Here is a 20,872-nt window from a genome sequence, read left to right as displayed (position 1 = left end):
GCAAGCAGTGGAAGAAAACGGAGGACAGGGATTCGAATAATGGGCGAATCTTGCGCAAAACTGAAATGATTGATGGAAGCGCGGGCGGAGGTTGGGTGCCCCGGGAACGGAAATGCCCCGGAAACAAAAGGAGGGGGAGGAAATAGTTAAGCTTACGGACTAGGTCGGCACCTAGAATGCTCGAATGCAGTTAACTCGAATGCTCCCGATAATAATGATACTATAGAGAGTCATCAACCGACAGGCTCGTTTAATGAGTTTTCCAACCCTTTCTCGAGAACTGACATTTGTCATCGTTCGACTTTGACGAAGTAATTTCTATTTGCTTCCTTCATTGTTCTACAAATAAAAGTTAAGCTTGGTTGGAATTAGAACCGTCAACGATTTTTAATGGGAAAAATAGCGTGTTAAGCAAAATTAATTTAACATTTGGTTTAAACTACAAAAAAAATGGTTGACCCTTTGAGTTTATATTTTAATTCTTTTATTTGTTTTAATCATTTTGAAATTGCTGGCGAATCTCCGGTTATTTGCAAGCTGCAAGAGCAAAATTAACTATTGATTTGGAGTGTATACATATATTGGTGACATGTACCTATGCATATATTGATGGTATAGCATTAATAAGATTTCATAAAACAGATTAGTTTATTATTATATCAAAGTTAAACATTTTTTAAATAAAAAATAATGGCATTGTGTAAAAAAGCCAGGGAAAAAATTTGTTTAGAATTTCAAAAAGAAATTGAGATGTAGAGAATATCTCTTAATAATCTCTCATGTTTCATTCGCATTGATAAAAACTTCAATTTCTGTCGTAATAAGATAAATATAAAAGAGGAATAAAAATATTTGCATAGTATTTTTTTAATTTGTGTGTATATGTGTATAAAAGATATATTTAAAAGAGAAACATAATATAGAAATAAGTAGAAAAATGTGTAAGCTTGTGTTCTTTATAACATCTATCAGATGTGATTGATTTTATTGTTCATATTTTTATAGAATATAGAAATATTATATTTTTATATATTTATATGGCCATTTAAAGCTTATACGCACGAGTACATTTAGAACGTGCGAAATTTTCGTAAAAGAATAGCCCTCGAAACTTTCCCATGTTCTAGAAGCCGAGCTTTAAAAACTTTTTCGAAAGCTACTTTGGCGCCACGGCATATTTTTTCGTTCGATTTAAGCCGAAGGATTTTACTATTCTCTCACACCTCGGATTTTACGATCAGTGTTCCCATATCGCAATTGCATTGGATAAACTTATCTATTCTACCAACGTATTCTCCCCCCTTCCCCTTAAACAGTGATTTAGTGGACCAATAATATCGGTGTCGCAATAATTTTCTCGGTGTGACAAATATGTACTAAAATGTATCCGCGGCAATTTGTATCAATAACCATATTTCATTATATACGTATCACGGCGCTGCCGGTCTTGGTGCGATTTCGATTCCATATTGGTGCAGTAACGTTACCTAATCACACTCGCATCTCGCTCGTGGACTGATACGAACGTACACCAATCTTCCGCAAGAAACAGGGTTTATGCGCAAATAGAGCTCGTACGAAGAAAAATAGCATTTTATAAGCAAGAAGATTCTGATAAATTTTTAACATCACGAAAGATGCACTATCATAAAAAGAGAGTGAGAGTGAAAAAGAGAGAAAGAAAGAGAGAGAGAGAGATAATAATGCAAAAAATATATATAGAGAGTTGACGATGTAAAAAATGTTTTTACACAAGTAATAAAAAAATTGGAAATGTTGGAGAAAGAGAGAGAGAGAGAGAGAGAGAGAGAGAGAGAGAGAGAGAGAGAGAGAGAGAAATACGTTATCTGCTAAATTTATTTCGCGTTTTGCAATGTTTATGCTGATTTAAAACGAAAGATTACAGAAATTCTCATATTTTACAAGCTTTTCATATTTTTCCTTATCAAGAGAAAACAGCAATTCATATACATACATTTCATATTTTGTTTCTTATTTTTCAATTAAAGCGCGACGCATCGGATGCATATGAAAATCCGGGGGCTTCAGCCAAGTTCTTACTTTCCCTCATCACTGTAAAATTACGATAACGTCTACGGAATATGTAATCGGCCTTTCGTTCAATATTCATCGAAGCGGCGCCATCGTCGGGTCAAAGTAATCACTCATAGCTTTGCGCGGGCATAACGATTCTATACTGAAGGCCGATTAGTGCATTTGTCATGCAGTCGGGGTATCTGGGGTCGTGCATACCCCCATTAGTGACGTACGGGCCTCAAGCCAGACAATGCCTCTATGCGAAGACGGCGAATCTGAATTCTACTAAAGTGAACGCTGGCTGATCAATGGAAATGCTATATTTCGGGGAAACGGTTCGTCATCCTGTGAAACTCTGCGCGTGACATTGGTCCTTCCACTTCGAAGAAGATTAATGTACGATTCATATGAGTGATATACTATTACGTTCGCAACAAGCTACATATATCTCTTGAGAGATGCGCGAGATTACGCAAATTTATATCACTACTTCATATCTAATAAAAGTCACGTTAATAAAATCGAAATTTTCAACATTGCGTCATTTTTCTCCGCTAATATTTATTTTATTAGCTTTTGCGTTAATTAAAGGCAACAATTCATTTTCTGCGTGAATAAAAAATACAATATTCTAGTTTCAAAACATTTCAATGCTTATTTTAATAATGTTGTGTAATTAAGTAATAATATAAATTTGCTGTAATCTGAGAGAAAAATATCTCGTTGTTCATAATAATAACATTAGTAAATTATACTATATGATATTTAATTAAAAATAATAAAAAATAATAAAAAAATAAAAAATAATAAAAAATAATAAAAAATAATAAAAAATAATAAAAAATATATTATTATGCGAATAAAAATTGAATATAACGAAAAATATTTGCTGCAGGTAGATTAAAATAAGCGAAAAATATGAAAGTCTTGCAAAGAAATGAGATCACAAACATTTATAATAAATAATAAATTGTATAATATCGTGCCATTTTCAAAATATACACGCTTTATTTTCGTAATTATTAACATTATCTCTAAAATAAAAAAAAAAATTTCGACACAACTCGCGTGCACCTTATAATTTTAATAATAGGTTGATTAAACGTCATGATTTTGAAGAAATTGAGAAATATCACATAATAGAAAAAATGGAGTACATATCCGTGCAAAAATGTATGTTTGAAAAAAAAAAGAAAAAAAAAACTTTGAATATTTGCCTATACACATTTCAGAGTCTTCTCTGGAATATAGTAGATGGATCATACGGGATGAATCTTGCGTGCGAGAGAGTCGGTTTTAACCAGGATTTATTCACGTATACCTCGTTAAAGATGTACAAACACGTACTCCGCGGCATTCATTAAAATAACAGATACTTGGTGTCGTATGGATAAATGTCTGTATAACCAAGTCTGCGTGTCCGGCGCTATTCATTTTAAACGAGTCCGAGATGATAATTCGTGTTGACTATCATGCTCGATGCTTCGTACAAACACACTGACTTTAATTGAGTACCGCAGACACTTTGAATGATATGCAGCGGGATGTATAATAATAAAGTGCGCGTATCTCCCCCGAGGGAGATATTGCTGTAAGAAAGTAGAGTGGAAAGATATGTTAACGCTTTGAGATGTGAAATGAACCGAGATGATATGGGCGTGTCCTTTTTGCTGAAGAAAAGACTTGCTCTAGGTCAGATCCGATCGATTTATACGTTTTTAAAGTATTCTTTCGTCGACAGAGATTGCGCGTGCTCGTATAATTATTACAAATAGCAGCTGAGTTCGACAAAATAAATATTTTATTTTTATATTATATTTTATTCTTCTATCAATCTAGATTAGTTAGTATTAACATATATATTGCGAATATATAAAGGGAATATTTTTCGTCTCGAAGCTTTCATTGTTATTGTCGCGCATATATATACGATCGTTCGCGAAGAAAGTGATGCGAACAATTCTTTCTTAATGGTACGATACCCTGTTACTAGCATTATTTTATGTGAACGTGACACGGGCGAGAGTAGATAGACTGACAGCTCATTGTCCGGTCAACAACACTTTACAACTGCGCGCGTAATCATACAGGATGGTAGACAAGCAACTGACAACAGATGGATGGATACGCGTGGACGAAACGACGCATCGTTGCACGTGCTATAGCAGTGTTGATTTTCAACTCGTGCATTGCGGAATCAGTGTGTTTGTCCGACCACAAGCATGGATGTACGTATCGTCAAGTAGTATCCTTGCGTACACTTATCCCAGATGGATTTCACATCCGTATAAAACAAGAAGGCGAACAAGGGGTGGGTGATATAATTTTGCAGTAATATAATAATAAAATAATACGTTAATTACAATTGCCAGATACGGTATTAACTTTACGATATGAATGACCGTGACCGTGATTCGTTTTTTTGTTTCGAACTTGATATATTAAAACGCGATTTTTCATAAATTTTAGTAGGCATTATTACGTTTAGAATTGTTAAACTCAAGATAGAATCCCCCAAGCTATGCGAACATTTAAAGTGTTTTGATTAATTTTTTCGTTTAATATAAGAAATAAAAAAGAAAATAAATATTGAAAAATGCAATTGAAAGATGCAAGCGTGCAAAAATTATTGCTGATGTTTGAAAAACAGTATTTATTCATAAATGTAACTTTATTTTTTTTTAAATTAAATATAAGGTTTTCCTAATGTAAAATAAATCGGAGATATAAAAAATATATTATAAAAATCTGTAGTTAATTTGATTAAACATAAAGTATACACATACATATACATATGTATATTTCTTGTTCGAGTGGAAGATAAAGCATAATTAGATACGAAATACAATGGAGCGTTTATTTGATTCTGTATAATAAAAATAGTGAATGTAATAGCTATAATCTTCAACACACATTATGTAGAGAAACATAATAATAGGTGCATGTTTTTATTGGATTCTGTTGTGTGTTATATAACGTGAAGAGTTTCGAGAGAGAATAATTCAAGTATTTATTTATATTTTAAGATAACATATATGTTCCATGTCATTATTTTCTTAAATGGAGATACATCAATATTTTGAAATAAATAGCATTTTAGCGATTATCAGAGAAGAGAAGGAAGAGTGAAAAGAAAATATTACGAATGTAAAATGTAGAATATTTGCTCCTTTATCTCCACACATTATTTTGAAGAATAGTAATGTTATGGCAAGAAAGTTTCGATATCTATTGGATATTTATGCGCAGTAACTCGATTTCCATCAAGATAGAAAAGTTCGTAAAAAAGCAAGTAAATCGCGCGAGAGCAGTACGATCATCGATATATAAGATTAAGTATCTTTTTCCGAATTACATAATACATAATTCTTGTGCAACGCGTTGCAACGATCGTCGCACATTACGTAATTCTTCCTTCCGCGTGTCGTTTCGCGAATAATGCCGCGAACGGATCTCCATCATTTTCATTTAACGACGCCCTAATGAGCGCTCGTATTCAAATAATGAGAGAATGCTATCGGGTAGCGTGAATTTTTTTGCGCTTGCATCATCGAGGAACAATCCGTCGCGCAATCCGACATATATCTCGGCGAATTCTTCATCGTATTCACCGTCATTTAACGCGCCCCTGCACCAAAATGCGTGACGCTAACTGGAGTCTGGAGATGCGGGCGACTTTACGAGCGAAACACGCCGTCCGGGGCACCCTTCCTCCGACGTGCTCTTGATTCTTTTATTCGGTCCGCCCGACAGTGAGTCCCGCAGCCGTTTACTGCCGCGTTTTAACGTCATATAGGTGACGCGAGAGGTTCCAGGATGTCTGGCGCGCCGGGGGTTTAAGGGAGAAGGATTTTGTCTCCCGATCTTCCGCTCCTCCGCGCGCCAGTTTTGATGCTACCACCGGTCGCTTGTGCTGTCGCGGGGTGGTACCGAGAACCTGTCCCGTTACCCTCTTGATTTTCGCTATGCAAACGTAATACGGGGGGTGGTTACGCATAGAATATTTTACAAAAATACACGTTGCGAAGGATTCCGCGGCATTCCTTATTCACGGCTATCTGAATTGCATGGTATAGCGTTGTGCACACATATACGTACCACGTCGACCGCAATTCCACCGCGATTGTGCCATCGTGGTTCGGAGTGCGTTATGTTCGCATGGTTCGTTTGCGACGGGTGGGTGTCAGCGCGACTGAAAAAGGTGACTGGCGGTGATTTCGCGCGGATTAAACAGAGTGGAAAGTGAATATTGTTTAGAACGAGGGACCCCGACGCGTTAAATTGTCGGTTGTCGTCGAACGTGCGTTTTTTATGCCTTTAACGCACAACGATCACACGTGTGTTGAATGAAGACCGAGCCAGCTTTGTCCAGTATTGATTAAATTTTCTGCTAATTTATATTTTTTCAATTTTTCTTCAATTTAATATATATATAGTTTTATATATATATATATATATATATATATATATATATATGAATATATAGTAACATAAACAGAATTGCATAAAAATTATTGGTAATTTTTTACTCTATCTTAGCCCACAATCTCTGTTCTAAGTTAGTCTGATCTTAATCTAAAACAATCTGACTCTAATCTGGTTAGTGTTAGAGATGGCTTATCTCCGAACCTTAATCTAAATTGCAAAGTAAAACTTCACAGAATGAACAGTCTAGAACAAGTTTCCTGTTTGCAGTGTCATTTCTGTAATATTTATTTTTAATTAAAATTTAGAAATATCTTTGGATATTTTATAAAAATCTTGCCGCAATATAATTATTAAATAATTATTGAATAATTATTTTTGTGAATTTCTTTCGTTTCAATCTCGTATATCCACTTTTAGAAAGTTAGAAAGAAAACGAGATTGAGAATAAAGTTCACTTTAGACACTTGGATGTGTCCGAAAATATTAAATTTAAAGTTCGATTTGTAAGGAGAGAGCAGTGAATCTACTTTCCTCGGTTATCTGACACTTTCGTATACACTACTACTCACCATCGATCAAGTAACTTGTAAATGAAGATCGATAAGTATAACCCATACGAAACAAAAGAAGTTTTTCTTTAAAACACTGATAAAGTTTCCGAACTTTCGGTACCACCAGAAACTTTTTCTTGACATAAACCGATAACATAGTACTTGGCAAAAGCTGGACCGACCTGTCTGTCGTTGGCACGGTTAAACGTTGCCCAGAACTTTCGGGCACTCAAAATTAAATAAACTAGAACACAAAGATTGTGTTAAATGCTGCCTGAGATTCAGTTTATGTATTGCGTTATGAATTCCATGCATGAATGCCAAAAGTTAGAATCGTTACATCCCACAGTATGGCTTTAGATACTTTGCCAAATCTCGGAAATCTTATAATATATGTTAGAGAGCACAGGAGAAGTAATAAATGCAATTTTAATAATATAAAGAGGCAGAGAAAGACAAGAGAGAGTTTAAGAAATGAAAAATTATTTAAATAAACGTATATGTAATTATATAGGTACGTTTATATAAGTTTTATGAGATCAATGCTATATAATGTGATTGAAAAGCAATCATTATTTATGCATTATCATAATGCACAATATGGTGATATCTTAATAAAAAAAGAAAATTCTTCATCTATAACGTTGAAATGTTTTCGCTTTTGCGAGGTAAGCAGGGAAAAAATGCAAATTTCTCTGTTCAGAGGCGCTCTCCTTTCTAGTAAAACGAAAGTACTTTACCGCATAATTTTTTGCCCATCTTACTGATTTATAGTCTCGGGACGATTTTATTGCTCGACGATCTTCCTCCAGACCGGTACATACATAAATGAAGCCCGGTTATATCCATTACTCACAAACCTTTCATCACCAATCGACTTTCATATTCTTTAATCTTGCAATCAAAATAATAATAATCGAAGAATTATACATATATTACAAAAGGATACATTTATCTACTAGATATGATTTTGCATTAGAGATATATTTATTTCGGGCAAATCTTCTTCTATAATTAAATAAAAAAACAAGAATTTTACAGCTATATTATTTTATATATCTTGAATGTGTCTTACCTTTCTTTCATTTAGTGTTTAATAATTTATTGGATCTCCGAACAGTCCTTTAGAAATAGATCTCTCGTATTCTCTCCAGTTTAGTTCATATTCTAGAACAATGGCAAACACAATCAACACAATTTGGAGCTAATATATACCAAAAAGATCTTTGATATGCGAGCGGGGTTTCGTCACTCGATGGCGAGTGAATGGTAGCGCTCGAGGTGATTCCATGCACTCCCTCTATTTATTGCAGATGTATGCGCTTTCCTACGACAGTACTACGGCACACACACACACACACACACATACATAAACCTTTACGTGCACATACATACATAGACACACATACAATGGCAATGCGATAAATCGTCGACACGCGTTCGCGTCGGCCGTGTGTGAAACTCTGCTCGGATTGCTCGGCGAGTAGATCCGTCACGAATGCAAGCGCCCACGGCGATGCACACGAAGTGCATCGCGCGCGGTGCCGGTTGCACTCGTATTTTACAAAGTTCACCGGTGCTTCGTCTACGTCATTTTTTCCTCGGGGTTTCGGCGCGCCGGAAGAGTGGGAAATCGTCTCTCTGTGGAATGAGTTCCTGATACGGCCGAGCGGTCGGTGGATTTAGACGATCTTTAAGGGCGAGAGAGGAAGGATGAGGGAAGGAAGGGAAGACGAAAGGGAAGATTTGGCTGTGGTTATTTATCGACTTCTTACTATACGAAGTATATATGGCGCGGCATATGTGTGGCCATTAAAGGTTCAATTTTCATATTAAAGTAATGAAATTTGAATGCAATATCTCGTCCAAGTGATAAATCATTCCGCTAATGGAGGATATCGCGTGAATAATCGATCAGCGAATTAATTGCGAATATATAACTTCACGGCGCGTTAATACGCATTTTTAGCGAATTAATACTCGATTTCGTGTGAAGGATTTGATCATGCATGCAAGTGCCTATATTGGATATGTGACGTTACTTATCGATATTCCCGTAAATTGAAGAATAACGCGTTATAAAATTCCCATAATTTTTTTGAGATATTATATATATAATAAAGCTGCCAAGCGCATTGCACTGAAAAATCTCTAAATCAAAATTATTATTCAAAAATATGGCATTTAGAAATATGGCTAGTTATACATCAGAATATCAGCATATATGCGTTCAAAGCGTTTAATTGTCAAGTTTATTGAACAGCATCACTATATACTCCTACACTGCAGTCACTCGGTTCGTTTTCTAACACACACCCGATATGCGAGACCGCATCTCCTAGCGCATTGATTCACGCTCGAAGTCGCACTACTCGACTTCTGTCGTTTTAAGCCGGGTCGGGCTGATGTTAACTGAACTGAGAGAAACAAGATCGCTACTTATCTGCAATCTATCCATTCTGTGGATCAGCTCGTGCGAATCCGAAAGTCGATGGTAGTTGGCGGTTCGTGTGCCGGTTCGGGGTTGCCGGGATATACAATTGCTCGATCTCCCACCGTCAGTGAGGATAGAAAGATCCATCCAGCCACCCCAGCCGCGAGTTTCTGCCTCCATCCTCTTAACAGCGACCATCAATGTGCCTCAGTCGCTTTTGTATGGCCCATTCCACAAGTTCGTTGTTATCTTAGCGATGATAAGCCCCGCAGGAGAACAGATGACGACGAGTATTTTTTTTTTCGCTCGAGCAAATCTATTTTAAATTCTCTTCCTATCCTCGTTCCGCGCATTCCATAAACGACGCGAAGGTATTTCTCTCGCCCCATGCTTCGTAGCATATTAATTTCCGATAAATCTTAGCGCGCTCGCGTTTCACACCCGCTTTCGCATTTACCGCCCCGTCACATCCTTATTACGCTCCCGCAGCGACACACACAGCGATCGAATTGCGGTATCAGAATCTCATTTCGCGATGAGACGACGCTATCGTTGTTTCACTATTTTTCCCCCCTTGCGGTGGTATCATGGGGAAAAAAAAGGAGACGACGGTGTTTCAACTTGGTGCGAAACATTGTAATGAAGTCGATTTAGCTCGGGTGGATTGCATGAATGAACAAATGCATGATTAACAATATGATTATCTAATATCTTTGTCTGTAAGAATGATTAGAGAAAGATATTTCTAAAAATATATGAAATATAGCATCTACTCTAAAAAATGCACTTATTCAAAGTTTATTGCGTCTTTTTAATGATAAATTAATTGAATTTCGACATGCGCTATGCGTTATTTCGTATAGATAAGAATCTATCATTGAGAAATCGAAAATTTGATGGGGTTATCAGAATTAATATACAATACAATATATAATTAACTTCAATTAAATATAAAAGTATAATTACCAAAAAACACGAAAAAATAAAATAAAATAATTTAAATGACATTATTTTATTATTAGTTATTATAATTAATTACTATAATAGAGACTTAAATTGTGTTGCAAATATATATATTAAAATAATTCTTATATTACATATTATATATAAATAAATATTAATTATATATGCAGTTATATTTTCAACTCTCTAAAGTAATGTATATATACATATAAGATGAATGGAGATAAATGGATTATCTATTAAGATCTTATTACGCTTTAATCCATCTTTATTCGTTTCTTTTAATTATAATAGTAAACCTTTTGTCCTTATTCTTTATATTAAGCACAACTGTCAGTTATAGGTAATAAAAGAAATTATTATTTTATGTATTTCAGATTTTGATGAAATAGCCCCTCACAATGACCAGGATGAAGTTTTTTCGTGTCGTTCTGGCGCTCTTAGGGGGCACGCATGTCCTGTGTGCACAACCGTCGGCGTCTCCAACTGTGAAAACTGGTGAGTAACTTTCTAGACAATGTAGTTGATTATTATTGCGCTGCCGACATTCATTCATCATAATTTAGAGATATTTCCCGTTGACGCGGGAATATTATTAGCTTTTTATCACGTACTGGTTCAATGAATATGCCTATTTACACCTTCATTAGCGGTGATTTTTTTAACGAGATATCTATGCGGGAACAAAGTATTATTGCAATGGAAATGACGTCGTTACAAAACTAACCACACATGGTACTGTATCGGAAATTAAATCTTTTTCACCGAGTTGTGGTATATAACATTGGTACATTTTCTCGTTATTTTACGTGATTATTAATGGATTCAACTCGTGCAATGTTACGCCCCTGGTCTTTATCAATTAAAGTTATTGCATTCAACATCCATGAAATTAATAAACAATTTAACAGGCTGTAACAATATTCTCGATATTTTCAAGGTTTTTCATGATGTAAATAACAAATGTGAAACAACAACAATCTGCATATTAAATACACGTTGAACTATTCTGTTATATTGCAAAACTGGCTTTTTACAATTTATAATAATGTATGCATTAAGATATAGAAAATGTTCGTAATAAACTTATAAAAAAAGAAACATATAATATAAAAGATATAATTCAAACTGTTATTTACAAATAATATTTGAACTTATGATTGCGTCTAAAAAATAACGCACAAATAATACAGAAACTCAAACAATTTTAGTCCTATTCTTATGAAAATTTTAAAGTATTTTTTTCATCAGTTTTGTATGATTTTCAATAATTATCGTAGAAAAGAACAATTAGGCAAACAAAAATATATAGGTAGCATAATTATATTCCAGTAAATAATACTTATTTCGATCTCTCGCAACTATAAAATCGGGAAATGAAATAGCGGTAATGAAATATTCGCTACGGCAGCGAATAGACGAATCAGACGGCGAGTGAATGAATCTGTTCAAAAGAGGGACGAGTAATGCGTATGCATCGTTCCGAAAGATGGGATGTCCATCTCGTTGCCGCGATTTTTCTCATTTTGACACGTTAGATTACTTTTTCGATCGATATGGCACAATGGAGAGGGAGGGATGGAGGGAGAGAGAGAGAAAATTACAATGTTCATGAGAAATAAAGTAAATAATTAAAATACTTTGCAATGTGTATGTGTCGGTATCTGTTACAAATATAATCAAACTCTCTTTCCTCTCTCCCCCTATTTTAATTTCAGCTACATCTGTTTCAATTAGATCCGCTTAACTAAATGCAATTAATGGAGAAAATGAGAGTATTGGAATATATTTTATAAGAGTATAATTAGAGTATATATTATATTATATATATATAATATATATATTAAAATATATTAGGTGAAATTATTAGTTAATATTTTTTTTTTAATTTAAACCACGATACTGTAGGTAGGTTTTTCATACATTAAATCTATTATTATGCTGTTTCAATTATATATCCTATATAATAATAATAACGCTCGAAAGCAGCTTTTCTCCCATTTCGACCTGGACAGCTTTCCCAATTATTTTCAATTTATTGCTTTAATTATTCGGTACAATTTACGCAAAACGCTATACATAATTGTATGCAATTAATCAGCATTTCGAAATGCGAGATGATATAGATGATTTAACTTTTCATTAAATTTTACATGTTCATAAAACTAAGCTAAGAGCGATCAATTCACAGATAACTCACAGAATTTAATTCGACTATCGAATCCGCAATACAATGCTCTCGTATTTTTCCAGATAGTCTGGGAAACGAGAATCGGTGTGCTTTTAAGCGTAATTCTCATTCATTACTTATGAAACCATTAACTTCGCATTGAAAACGGTGCATGTGCGTCTATGCGTTATTACGTTTCGTTTAAAACCACTTTTTTATCTCGAGGATTTTTATATAGCTGTGTTACACAACATTGTTCAATGTTGTATTCTTTAACCACATATCAATGTGTGCTCTGGTTGATAAGCGGGGCATTTGTGTTCCTTGATTTCTATCATGTATGCTTCAATTTGCGCTCGCAAACTGTGCGTAATCCGATTGATTCATTATACCGTGCGAATCTCTCTCTCTCTGCGCACTTTATTTTCCCGAGCGACGTGTCTCTATTGGTCTCAACATGAATGACTTTGCTGTAGAGTTTTTTTTCCATACTGAGGATTTAATGAAACGATCGATTCTCATTTGCCGTCTCCCAGCAGAGCAATTTTCAGAGAAGAAATTGGCCCAGATTTCGCCTGAACTGTTTAGCGTAACTTTGTAACCATCGAACGAAGATCCTAACATTATCCTGCTAATATTACAACATTCTAGAATTTATGCTTATATTGATTACTTTGAATAATGATGCTAATAAATTTAGTGACTAAAAACGTTATTATAAAGACTAGAACGATTGCAATAAAGAAATAAAAATCAGAAATGAAAATTTATGAGATCATAGATTTTGCAAATTGCATTATTCGTGTAATAGCAGAATGAATGTTTTATAGGAAAATATGGAGAAAAAAAAAATTATTTAAAATTAAACATATTGCAATTTCGAACAATGAAAGAGTTTACAGTTACAAAAAAAAATATTTGTAGGAAATTTTTAGAAATAAATTATTATTTTCAATTTTTTATTAATGTGAAGTATTTAAGTAAAAAATGATAGTAATATCGGAACAAAAGTACAAATATCGATTCATTTCGTATATATGACATAACTTTAGTCGAAATCGTTAAGCCCCTGTTCAGGAGACTTATTATGGAGAAGTTTCGAACACATTAGGTCTGTCTTAATGACGCCTTGGTATATAAGTTTGTCACAATATGCATAAATTTCGCGTCATTATGAGACTATTTGCGATAATTACGTTGCGTCGCGACCAACATGACTTAAAAGGTCTCTCAGAGTAATTAATTATTACCGCGGTGAAGGGTGAGGAAGGTGATAAATACAGTGTCTGTAGTTCACTAACCAGGCACACAAACGCTAAGGCCCTAGATATTGTTCTTGGAGAAATTGAAGGTATCCTCATCGTGATGAGGATCGGTAGATCACACGCGCTACGTTGCTGGATTTTCAGAGATGTAGCAACATCCGTCACACGCCGCCGGCGCATCGGTGTCCTGTTTTGCAATGTAGAAGTTTTTCCGATCCAGTAACATTTGGTGATATACCAGCCTTCCTAGACTATTAATTAAAACAGCGAGTCGCCGCTGTCGATTGACGTAGTTAGTCGATACTATCGAATTTTTTTATGGCTTCTCTGTTATCGCTTGGGCACACGATATTTTCTCAATATTTTTTCCGCAGAATATCAATGTGACATTTGCTGAACTCGCGACGATAGATATAGCCCAGTGTTTTAATATGTCAATTTCAGAAAGTCAGTTTGATGTTTAAACGGATGATATAAATAATTTGATAGATAATTGTGTTAATGATAATATAAATTTTAACAATAAAAATTTAAAAATTATTTTTATCGTTTATATTAATCATCATTTACATCTCGTGTGATATATTAAATAATCGATGACGAGTCGGCATATTTCGCGAGTGTATCTTTCTCTCGTCGATTCGCCGCGCATTCTTACTTTTTTCGAGATTATACGTGATAACGTACATATACATACAATGCAGGTCGGTTCAGTCTGACCTCGATATCCATTGCAGCGGGGTGCACAACATACAATCTACGGCCGACACCTCCACCAATCTCGAGACGCGATAAAAACTAAGATTGCTATGCAATGTAATCAGCGGCGTACCCGGTGTTCTTTCAGATTAAAAAACACAGTCCGGTATTACCGGCCGAAACTATTGTTTTGCCAAGAGCAAACTTCGCGACCGAGATTGTGCCCTCGGCTGCAAAAACGTGCAGCGACGTTTGAAGATCGAGATCGACTGAGAAAAATCCATAGTTCTCGACTTTCTGCCGCGTGCACTTCAACCGTATCTTCACGCTTGCATGCGCGTATGCGCACCACGTATTCTTTTGAGTATCAAAAATTCGATGTATGTCGGAAACGGAAGCTTCTCCTGCTTTTTTTTATATTCGCGCCTTTTGTCACGACAAAAGATCTTAAATAAAATTGAGAGAGTGAAATCAGATAAATTTATTATACCTGATATGTGAAAATTTATATAAATTTACATAAATTTATATATTTGTGTTTAGTATTTATCAGGATTATGTTTAGTATTTTGAGCAGAACTACACTCGTCAACAAAATTAACGCCCCGTGGAGTGCGTCAAAGTACACAATTTTTTAGAGACAAAACACGTTCTTACTTTTGAAGCAGTGGCGTACGGGGGAGGAGGATAAATTAAAAATCTGACGAATGGTTTTTAAAGTAGAGACTTCAAGCTTGATAGTGAAAAAAAATTTTTTCAAATACGATCATTTTTAGCGGAGTTATGCTTATTTGAAATTATGCGAAATTTTGACTTAAAATACATATGCGTTAATTTTGTTGACGAGTGTATATATGTATATAGTATATATAATTGGAATGTAAATCTCAATATTTGTCAATGCAGTCTCTTTCATTGAAAAGTCCACAAAATAGTACGTATGTATATATCCATGATTGTGAATACATAATTTACCAAAATATTTCCTTGATTTTGCCTCAGGTGTTTGTGGTTTGCGTTTGAACAGTGAAATTATAAATAGCTCAATGCAAGCTCAACAACTATTGCGCAGTATTCGGTCAAGATTGAATAATATTAAAATAAAAAGACCATATACAAACGAACAATATTTATAAATGGTATGAACAAAATCTATACAGCTTGTTTGCGTAATTCCAAACCAGACTGAAAAACGTCTGCAGAATTAAATATATTATTTTTTAAAACTTTATTATGGTACTTTTTAAGTATCGACGTTTTATCTTACTTTCAACTATTTTAATAAAAAATTTTTTATCTAAATATTTTTATGTATGTAGATATAAATATGAAATTAATTATACTTAATTATTTTTAAAAAATCAAAAAGAATTTCAATGAATATAAGTAGAAGTCAAGTAGAGCATCTTGGCATCTCTGTATTCGGGAATATAATCTGTTCAAATCTACATCCACTAGATGTTATAAATTTTTGTAGTTACATTTGTGACTTTTTCTATTTGTAAAAATTTTACTTTTATAAAGTTTTAATGCTGCGTATGTGTATATTTTCAAATGTTATAAAATATTCATTATAAATGTTTTACTTTTCACAGAGATCGATATTACATTTTTACTTTTGTAAAACTATTATTAGCTTTATTAGATAATTATCTCGTTGTTTAATGTAAAAGTATTATACATTTAAACACACACACAAAAACAACATAAAACGTGTTGCACAGAAAAGTTCATTTATTATGCATCGTAATCGGCGATGCATTCGAAGGTAATTGATATCAAAATATGAAACAAGCAGTAAATGTATGCAAAAATCGGAATATATGTATACGACCGTGTAAATATGTGCGGCTCGTAACATTGTATGATTTAAAAACAATGGAATTATTATAATTCCGAAAGTACGTAATAATTTGGTAGAGCAATTCCGGATTTTATTTGCGCCGCTTATGATCCTTATATATGATATCTCGGGTAAGCATACATAGGCATTGCATATGAAAATTAAAGACAGTGTACATATATAAAAGAAGTTATATAACATGCTAAAAACTTATTAGTTTAATAAATTGGTTCTATAAAACAGATAAAGTAAAAAAACTTGCTAATCTAAAAATACGTAGTTTGTGTAAGTCGATTTACATATTTTATGCATATTAAATAATGCTATTATAAAGAAGTAATTGCATCTTTTAATATCCTTTAATATTTGATATCGATATAATGAGAGATATTTTCATATTTTTCTTTTATATATAAAATTAAATAAAAATAAATTTTTTTATATTTCTTTTAATAATATTTTTTCATTCGGAAATTTTATAATTTAAATTTTTTCTTCATTATGATTAAATTACGTATTACGTTTATTTTATATTTTCAATATTTTCCGAAATTTTACTTAATAAGTTTTCTATTTAATTGCACTGTATTAAATTTTCAATATAATTACACTATGTCTTGTTGCAAACTTCATATGGCAGACTATAGATTATTAATGGTTATTTTATTCATACCATTTCTCGCTTAGAGATTCCTTTAGTTCTATGGCGCATTTTATATTCGAATTGTCTAGGACAGACGTTCGCCATTAATCATCGTGCCGTACGAACTATCGGGACTTCGATTTAAACCGGTGATAGAGGCGCGATCGCATTTCCTATCCACGCTGGTTCCAAATCGAGGAAGCTGAGCCGGTTTAACGAGGGATTGCTCTTACGAAGCATGTTAGATGTAATCTGTAACGGCATTATAGCGATTTAGGCAAAGTGGACTTAGTAAACTCTGAGAGAACTTTGATCTCGTATATTTTATATTTTGCATTTATTATATTATCATGTCAGCTCTTGCTGCCCAAAACCAACCTGCCAAGATTTTTGCTCAAAGCGGCCCTGAAATTATCTTAAATGTAAGTGATACGAAGATAACGCGGATACAAATTAGAACGAGGAGCGGTTCATTATAGGAATTTAATGAGAATTCTGTGTACGCGGGTACAATTAGGCGAGAAAGTTTGATGAAGCGGAATGTAGGGAAAAGGCAGAATCAACTCAATGGCCAGATCGAGAGGTTGGGCAGGCAGGCTACAGGCTAATGCATAAACAATGCGCCGTTTATCCGCGTTGGGGATGCAACCCCAATGAATAATAAACTACCCTACGTGGATAGATAGAACCCGGTCTGCTACGGAGAACAGTGAATGTGGATGGAGGATTATCGACGAGAAAGTACAACCGTCGTCCGTGCACGGTGGGTCAGGCGAGGTGTGAATATTATTGCCTCCGAGATTCTTTAGCGCAGGGATTTAAGGCCAAATAAGTTGTGATGACACATATACGAATAGTACGACAAATGTCTTATTAATTCAGTTCAATAAAGATTTAGGATCTCCTTCTTCAGTTTGTTCCTTAAACAGCTAAACAGATGTTTTGGCGTAATATTTAAAAAATTATTTGTTTAAAACTGTTAATGTGACGATATAGGGAGGGAAGAATAATTAATAATGATTAGTTATTTTTTATAATTGCAGTTTTGTCTTAATCTTATTTTAACAAATTTGGTACACAAATTTAGGTATATAAATATAAGAGAGAGAGAGATAAATAAGATAACTTTTTATTCGTATATGACATTAAGTTAAATGGGAAAAAAAGACTAATATATTTTTATTAGTCTATAGTAACACTAATTTAATTTACAATAGTTAATGATAAAATATATACATACATGCGCGCGTCAATTAAAATTACGTTTGGCAAATTTTGTATGTAATAAACATAAAAATTAAATATTTAACTTAATCTCTTTTAGAATCCGAAATCAATGTTAAATTGAAATCTGATCCACAATTGTGCGCGCGTTTCTTTCATCCATGACTAGTCTTACGAAAAATTGATATGTCGAACGAATTCAAAGATAAACTTATTCAGATTCTCCGTTCTCTCAAATCTCGATATCGGTTTATCTGTATTTATTTATGCGACAGATGGATCTACGATAACCTAGATTTGTATCCGTCTCGGCATAATACACTTCATCCATTGTCACGTCTCTCGTCTCTCGTCTCTCACTAAGAGATCGGTCATAATATATATATACATATAGTACTCTTTGAGTTACGTAACGTTACAGATAATTCCGAGTGAAATATCGAGTGTAACGCTCTGCTGCAAGCGTTTTGCGCGTTAGTTTATTTTGTTCTTTCATTTAATGTTCCGGATGCATTATTATTTCTATTCGCGCGGTATATTCTTGATCCAACTCTAAATGCGCGCTTCAAAAGAAATAATTCAGCATTGCGAATAAACGCCGCCGCGAGGCATTCCGGGAAAAGCCTCTCATTTCCCGCGTCTTACGGAAGGAACGCTATTTGTGAACTTGTATGGAACTTTAATCCCACGAAATTGCTTCGTATCTATGTCAGCGAGAAGTTTAATATCATAATTGAGTATGCCGGCGGAGCGAAGGGGGAGGGAGGGCAATAGTGCGCAATGAAAGAAGTTCCATCGAAGGTGACTTCTTCAAGTAACTTGCTCGCGCTCACATTGAAATGTTATAAATTCTTAAATGATTGAATTTAACTAGACATTCATTAGGATAAGATTACGGTTTATCTTTGTCTTGTCTCTTTCTCTTGTCTTCTCCCTCTCTTTCTCTCTCTTCCTCTTTCTCTCTCGGCAAAGAATAATGGCAAATGCACGAATTCCTCTTTCGCAGAGACAATTTATCTCGTGAGCCAGAAGAATATATACGATAAATGTAAATTCTGCCTACTCTACCCAGTACACTTCTCGTTAATCTTGGGAATATCTTTTACAATATTGTGTAATCTTGGCGTATCTTTTATCTGGGTTCTCTTAGGATTTCTCTAACAAATTTCATTAACGCAACGAAGGCCACAGGTATCACAATTTTAGATGAAAAGCACTAGCTCAGCAAAACCGGTCGTTTACAAATTAGAGCAAAGCAAGTTCCCTTAGTTGATATTTCTTCTGGGCTGTCTATTATCACACATGAGCGCGCGCATGTTGTAAACGATGGTTGACCAGAATTATTCAGAGAGTAAGCGAGTTTTCACACGACAAAGTGATAATCACCTGTTTCGCATAACTTTATTCCTCTCTCATTCTCTTTCTCTCCTATTTCTACTTTTTGGTCCCTCTCTGACGATAGTACTCTCAACTTAATCGCAACTGTACTGATGGAGTGTGCATTACGTGTGCATCCGATGCACGTACACTAGCTATACCCTGGCGGTTGCGACGAAAACGCCAACGGTAAACGAGATAGCGAAGTGCAAAGTGAAATTAAGTGTATATATGATTTCGCTGTCTCTGTATTTATAACACTCGCTCGTTTCGCTCGATGAGAATTAAAATTTTCGTATATATAAAATTATCATATATTATTTTACGAATTAATGCGTGCAGCGAATTTATTATAATTCGCGGAAGAAAACATTTTTGTCAAATTTTTCCGCATAAGAATATTATACGTATATCAGATATAGGAAATATTCATGTTGTTCTTTGTTACGAGCTAGAAATGATACGCGCGCAATGAATAATTGCGAGAAATAAAGAGGATTGGAAATGGTCGGGAATTAGGCCGCACAAGAGAGCGCGGATGGAGTCGAGCGCGCTGTGATCAGGAGTAGAGAGAAATTAATGATTTCGCGGGCGGATGTGCGCGCGTACAAGGGAGGAAAAGAGAAAGAGAGAGAGAGATAGAGAGAGACGGGAAATGGAAGGTTTTCCTTTAACGCGATAAAATGTGATCTCCGCTTTATCAAGTTAAGGTAATCCACTTATTTTCAACCGGTAGCGAGGGAGAGGAAGGAAGCGAAGAGAGAGAGAGAGAGAGGATGGATCGGCATGGAAGTATGCGACGAGATTATGCAGGTGCAAAGCCCGCGGGCAGGAAATACTGTCTTTTAAATTAATTATTTCGGAGAACGCTCCTCGCGTCGTGCCGATTCACTAGTGAAATCGAGTTGTTTGCGCTCCTCTCCTCGCAATGCATCCCCCTTCTCCATTACGCCGCGCGCTCACCCCCTATATCACCCTTCTACTATTGGACCAGTTCCAATCGCGAATTGAACCGTTCGTAACTGTTGAACGTGAATTATGGCGTTTATTTATTTTAGCCTGTTCCCTGCGCGTCAGCTTCCACTTCCGTTCACGCGCGTAACCATCGGTCCATATATCTGCGCTTTCAAAATCAACAACGCCGACTGGTTTGTCCAAGTTACATAACAGTAATGACTTTCCCTGATTATAAAGAATTCGATCGGAGGAGGACAGTTGCGTGTAAACAACAAAGATTA

General features: G+C 34.8%; 1 protein-coding gene and 1 long non-coding RNA gene across 7 annotated transcripts in view; one reads left to right on the top strand and one right to left on the bottom strand.

The window, feature by feature from the left end:
• The window catches only part of LOC145939328 (protein amalgam), a 296,331-nt gene that overhangs the window by 108,561 nt on the left and 166,898 nt on the right, over positions 1 to 20,872 (top strand). For all 5 annotated transcript variants that reach the window (XM_083043563.1, XM_083043565.1, XM_083043566.1 and 2 more), the window contains one exon: positions 10,791 to 10,911. In XM_083043563.1, coding sequence (XP_082899689.1) covers positions 10,815 to 10,911 — 97 coding nt within the window. In that variant the 5' untranslated portion in view covers positions 10,791 to 10,814. The remainder of the gene's footprint in view (positions 1 to 10,790; positions 10,912 to 20,872) is intronic.
• Positions 4,896 to 14,975, bottom strand: LOC145939329 (uncharacterized). Of its 2 annotated transcripts, XR_014425806.1 has the most exons (4): positions 13,885 to 14,975; positions 8,092 to 8,183; positions 6,136 to 7,910; positions 4,896 to 6,000 (listed from the first exon to the last, which is right to left on the bottom strand). It is a non-coding gene; the product is annotated as an uncharacterized LOC145939329 (long non-coding RNA). The 2 variants fall into 2 exon arrangements; XR_014425805.1 differs by having other exon boundaries at positions 4,896 to 7,910.

Source organism: Prenolepis imparis, unplaced genomic scaffold (genome assembly GCF_030444845.1).
Source record: "Prenolepis imparis isolate NDT839.2.m4 unplaced genomic scaffold, iyPreImpa1.0 SCAF_8, whole genome shotgun sequence".
NCBI lineage: Eukaryota > Metazoa > Arthropoda > Insecta > Hymenoptera > Formicidae > Prenolepis > Prenolepis imparis.
The sequence above is the reverse complement of the archived record's forward strand: the minus strand, read 5'-3'. Positions and strand labels throughout refer to the sequence as shown.